The 5,555-nt window shown below is 44.1% G+C and overlaps 1 protein-coding gene across 2 annotated transcripts; it reads left to right on the forward strand.

Annotated features, from left to right (window-relative positions):
• Window positions 1-3,900, forward strand: prrg1 (proline rich Gla (G-carboxyglutamic acid) 1). 2 transcript variants are annotated; one of them, XM_080472876.1, is made up of 4 exons: window positions 1-88; window positions 854-894; window positions 1,715-1,875; window positions 3,093-3,900. In XM_080472876.1, the coding sequence occupies exons 2-4, from the start codon at window positions 885-887 to the stop codon at window positions 3,555-3,557; spliced, it is 636 nt and encodes a 211-aa protein (XP_080329002.1). In that variant the 5' UTR covers window positions 1-88; window positions 854-884; the 3' UTR covers window positions 3,558-3,900. The 2 variants fall into 2 exon arrangements, with proteins under 2 accessions (XP_080329002.1, XP_080329003.1); XM_080472877.1 differs by having other exon boundaries at window positions 21-249.
• Window positions 3,901-5,555: the final 1,655 nt, after the last annotated feature.

A 5,555-nucleotide genomic window follows, 5' to 3' on the forward strand; every position in this document is an offset into this window, starting at 1 on the left:
ACTGCGCACGCGCCATCTACATAGCAACTCTTCGGATCAGCGAGGAGGCGAAGGTTCGCTAATGCGCATTTTAGGGGAAGAAAAAAAGGTAAAACCGGCGCGTTAAAGTTTATGTCCGTAGCAACAGACGGTTCGGACGAGCCGTGACAGCTGTAACGTGTGTCGGGCGGTTGTCTTTCGGCCTCCCTTTTCGGGACATCCCGTCGTTTGAATCATGTGTTGCTCGTTAAGCTGCATCCAGAGCTGGAGGTGAGCTGATCCCAAAAAAAAAAAACATCCGCGCCTGTCAAAAACCCGTTAACCGGCCGCTCGCAGGCTCCGCCGCTCGGACCCCTGCCGGAGCTTCTCGGTTTCTCATTGTTGTAGCGGCGCTTTGTCAGGGATGTTTCCGCTGCCGGTCATCTATTTCTGGCAGCAGCCAGCAGGATTCCGGCAACACACACATCCATGTGAACGAGCGGTCAGCGGCCGCCATTGGTCACCGCTCCTCCAGCCAGGGAGGGACGCCTCATCCTCACTACCGCGGCTCTTCACGTCTGTTCGTGCTTTAAATACGGTCACTGCTGCAATGCTGAGCTGCTGCTCCCCATGGGACACGTTGATGTGATGTTCTCACTCAACTCTGACTCAAATACACCGTCGTTGTTTAATGTCTGTTGTTTTTTAACATTTGATATTATGGAGCATTGTTATATTTGTTTAGTATAATTATACCTCACAAGTTACTGCGATACTGTTGCTCTTTAAATACGAGATTGTCTTGAGGATATATTTTTCTTCTTGTTATTTATAGTCTGGCTTGTTTCAGCAGGTTTAAAGCTACCTTTTTAACTTTTGTTTTGGATGTGTACAGATAAATCACCCCAAACAGACCTGCAGGAATCATGGGGAGTGGTGAGTGTTTTCATGCTGTACTTAAGGATATGCCCACACAGGCACGTTCACTATTGTGTTGATGTTCAGTGTTGATATACAGACGTGTATGTGTCTGGATTGTGCCCTTCCAATGTTTTTTCCTCGTATTTTTTTGGACACAGTAACAATTCCCATCGTTTCTCCGGGGAACTTCCTGCATTTTGTCCATGTTTGTTTCCGCCTCACTTCCCTGTATTCATGAATGATGCATGGCGTTAAACTGTTGAATCACTAGTGCATCAAACATTCCTGAGGCATGTTGTGACATTTTGTTCTCCGCTTTCTTTGGAGAGTTTATGTTGATATTCTGGATGTGTGAAACAGAGAGGCGCTCTGTCTCTCAAAGTTCATTCTTCCACTTGCTCTTATGTGGCCCAGGGATGGATGCCTAAATCAAAGGAGCTTTTGTTTTTATGCAGAAATGTGGGCACTGAGCAGCGCTGGGCTCTGCGCTGCTGCCTTTGTTTCAGTCTCCACCTCTCTCCCGCTCCCGTTTTTTTTTTTTTTTTTTCTCCTGCTTCTCGCTTTTTCAGTATCTCCATCCTTTTTTGTCTCACTTTCAATTAACTCCTTCTTTGCATGATTCATTCCTTTCTTCTTCTTCAACACTCCTTGCTGCTCTGCTGACGGACTCGCCCCTCATTTACTAACTTTTCTCTTATTTTCTGGTTTAAGATTGTTTATATTGATTCCGGTGCTTTTGTTTTTGTTTCTTAACTCTTCTCAAACCGTAGCGTCCTTTATCTTCACTCTGCCCTTGTCTTTGTCTCCCTCATTTCTACTTGTAACCTCCTCCCAGTGTTCCTGCCAGCAGACGCAGCCCACTCGGTGCTGCGGAGGCTGCGCAGGGCCAACTTCCTCTTGGAGGAGATGAAGCAGGGTAACATCCAGAGGGAGTGTCGCGAGGAGATTTGCACTTATGAGGAGGCCCGTGAAGCTTTTGAGAATGAGGAGAAGACGGTAAGGGAATGAGACTCGCGTTACATCAATCAGATATTTCCTAATCTTGAGGGCGAGACCGCAGAGGATCAGAAATGTGGAACGCCTTAAAATACCTGGCACACGTAGGAACTCATGTAAACCGCTTTGAAAAGTTTTTTTTTTTTTTTTTTTAAACTTCACATGGTGATAATGCTCATTGTTGGTTTCATCGCTGAAGGCTGTAAGCAAATTCCTGACGTATCGTGATATGAAAACAGTTTGTTACAGTAAATTAGTAAAATTATCATTACTTGTAACATCAGCATTTAGTTACAGTGTGTAATATCTGAAGTAGAGCATTCTTCTCATTTTGAAACAGTACTGCACACATGGCAAAGCAGGAAAAATGGCCCAAGGAGCACTAGAAAGAAATATGAAGCAAAGAAAAGCTTTAGCTGCCAGCATCGTTTGCACGCTATTAATAAACTCCTGTCATTTGGCTTCAGTTTGTTTTTACTTCATGCTTCACAGTCGCTCATTTTCACCCCTAGTTTTGTTGTGTGTACCATCTATGAAGTTTTTTTTCAAAGGCAGGTTCAATTGATCAACTACGCAGATAATTACACACCCTATACAATACATTTTTCATTATAATGCGTTATCGAATTCTACACAGTGTTCTAGAAAAAAAAAACGATGTAGTTGAAGTGAAGACACCCTCTGAAATGGATCACAACCAAGGCTGGATATCACTCCTCAAGTAGGAGTAGCACATGTAGTTTGCTTTTACTATTTGATGAATTATTTTGACCTGTAGATGGCTGCCAACAAACCGCTGCAACACGATTCCTGGTTACAGCTTTCACGAATCAATATCACTATTGCCGAGTTACTCAAAGAAAAATAACGACCGCTTGAATGTGATACCTTGTAGGATTCGTGTATCCAGCAGTGAAATCGTAAGAGAAGAGTGGCAGCCTGTGGAATGTGGTGTGTTTTTTCGGGAAGTGATTACTATCAGCAGGAAGAACAGCCCAGCGTATGCAAGAGTGAGAGTCACATTTGAAGAACAATTGCGAGGCACCAGGGAGAAAAGTCACACAATTATGCTTCTGTTTTTCTTTGTACGTTATAGAAATAACGAGACAAAAAACGTATTGATACGGCATACGTACTGTGGCTTTGGTGTTGAAGCAAAGTTTAGATGACAGTAATCTATGATCTCTTAATGATTCTCCCAATATGTGTGTGTGCAGAGGCGCTTCTGGGAGGAGTACGTTCGGGAAAGCAGTCCGTCTGGGGGGCTGGAGACGGTGGTTGGTGGAATCCACTCTCTGTACCTGATCGTGCCATTGCTGCTCGTCGTGCTCATCATCGCTGCAGTAGCCATCAGCGTGTGGCGTTGCCACTCGCGCAAGCGCTCACAGCGCAGCCCCAGTCTGGGACACTCGCATCACAACCACGTCCTGTCGGTGGTCTCCATGGACCAGTGGGGGCGGGATTACCACCCCGGCGATCAGTCAGAACTCAGCGTCCACAGCAGCCCAGCCTATCCGGGCTCGGAGTTCACATCAGGGAGGGGAAGCGCCGGAGACCCACCGCCATCTTATGAGGAGGCCGTGGGCCACACAGATGTCCAAATAGAGACGGAGCCACCGCCTCAGTATGAAGATATTGTCAACACCAACTCTACAAGTGTCAGCGGTGGCCATGGGAAGTAAAGGTGACTTGAACTACCAGCCCAACAAAAGCCCTCACTCACACTAAGACCCATGTTATTGTTTAGCAGTGCTACTGCTGTGACGTCACCAGCCTTCCCTTTTCAACACATACACCAGAAACACCTATTAACTGTGTGGTTGACAAATGCAATCATTGCCAGCGCTGTGAATTTTGCACTAACCTTTCATCGTTAAGGTGAAGCGATCGCAGGAAGGAGCGAGAGATATTACAATACCAAAACCAAGCAACACCTCGACAGCAATTCCTCATCTTGCATCTGCACTGTGACACCGAAGCAGATGATGTAGACCAGAATAAAAAAAAAAAAAATGTGGCATGTAGCAGGAAGGAATAAAGGTCACTGTTGCCATAAGACAAGTGCTCCAAGTGTAGGCGGAGGTTGGACTGGTGTTTGACAGTAGTGGTGATTTTATTTCTAGTCGAAGGGACAATGTCAGGATATTTTGTAACAAATTTTATTAACGTAATATGAGCACTTTGTTGTAGGAAATAGTGTGCGGCGTTTCCATTTATAATGTGACGACTTGTGATAAATTGTGCATTGGAATGCTCAGATAAAGCATTTACACTAGAACACGTCTGATTTCAGAGTTGATCAGTTGTGCAGCCATTTGTGACTTACAAGAGGAAGAAAAGTGACGCACATTACAGATATCTTGTATACTGCGGTGATTGGAGGCAATCACATGTAGCAGCATAAGTTCCGTTTTTAACCATCTGACTTCACTCAAGTTCAATATTCACTTAGCTCCGATTTAACTGACGAATTAACAAATAATCTTAGTTGATAACGTGCAAAACGACATTCAACCCACTGTTATTGGTTGAATGTCAGGGGACACCCTTAATAGACCTAATACACACACAATCAGACACACCCTTTGATGGCTGGAGGTAATTTAGAGCCAAACAATCACATCTGACTGGGAGGAAGCTGGAGGAACCTCAACAAAGCTTAGAGAGAGATCACACAATCTCCACACAGGAAGCCTCAGTCTCATTGGACCATTCTGGCGGGAGATGATGGTTAATCCCGCGTTACAGCGCCGCCCACCATCAAAGTGTAACGACAGAACCAGGTGAAGGTAAAGTTGATTGTCAGTGAATCAGTCAGGCGTTTGTATCGACAAGATGCTGTGATGCAGGTTTACATGTTAAATTTGCCAAATCAGTGCATTAGTCCAACTTCAGCATGCACCTGTGAACGTTTTGGAGATTGTCATTAAAGATAGGGCAGTTGGCTTAAAAAAAAAAAGGGGGGGGGGGGGGGCGCACTGTTATATATGTGTGTCATATGTGCTTGTATCTTGGTAATGCATGCGTCTCAGCCTGTACACATGAAGTCGTCTGTCTTTGCACTGTTTGTCCATGGTCAGGGCTCATGCCATGTGTGGGTCACTGACTTCTGCTCAGAGCCTGCTTTAACTGTGAAACAACCCTTCTGCTCTTTTGTTCAAGAAAATGTAACTTCTGAATCTGAACCCAGACTTGCTCTGTTACTTTCACCTGCTGAGGAGTGACTTGTGTTCCACATGACTGCAGAGACAGCAGCTTTGGGGATGAAATACTGAGAAGCGTATTTAACGTCACTTTGGATGAAGTCCATGATTAGCATGTGTAATGCACCTCTATATAAATTTGTATAGTTTATGTGTGAAAGTTACAGTGCGATTGCTTTTTGGTTGTTTTTTTTTCCACTCGATAGGAATGCAGTGATCGCATTGGTACTAATGCAAGTAATTTACACTAGGTTGTAAATAAATGAAGGCACTTTGTGTTAAAGCATAAACGAGCTGTTAAAAGAAATGGACAGTCTGGTCTCCACCATCACTCTCAGCAATAATCTTAAGTGCTCATAATCTAAATGCAATATTGCTGCGTATTCTTTCAAACCAAATATATCTAATTTTCACAGATATTACACAGTTTCCATTTACGCCACCTAGAGTTTAAACGTTGATTTTTTATTTTTTTTT

The sequence above is a fragment of the Lipophrys pholis genome, assembly GCF_963383615.2.
Source record: "Lipophrys pholis genome assembly, chromosome: 10".
NCBI lineage: Eukaryota > Metazoa > Chordata > Actinopteri > Blenniiformes > Blenniidae > Lipophrys > Lipophrys pholis.

Excerpts from the sequence above, each read along its gene's own strand:
- prrg1 (XM_080472876.1), top strand. Across the intron at positions 1,876-3,092 it reads TTGAGAATGAGGAGAAGACG|AGGCGCTTCTGGGAGGAGTA; the intron begins GTAAGGGAATGA and ends GTGTGTGTGCAG.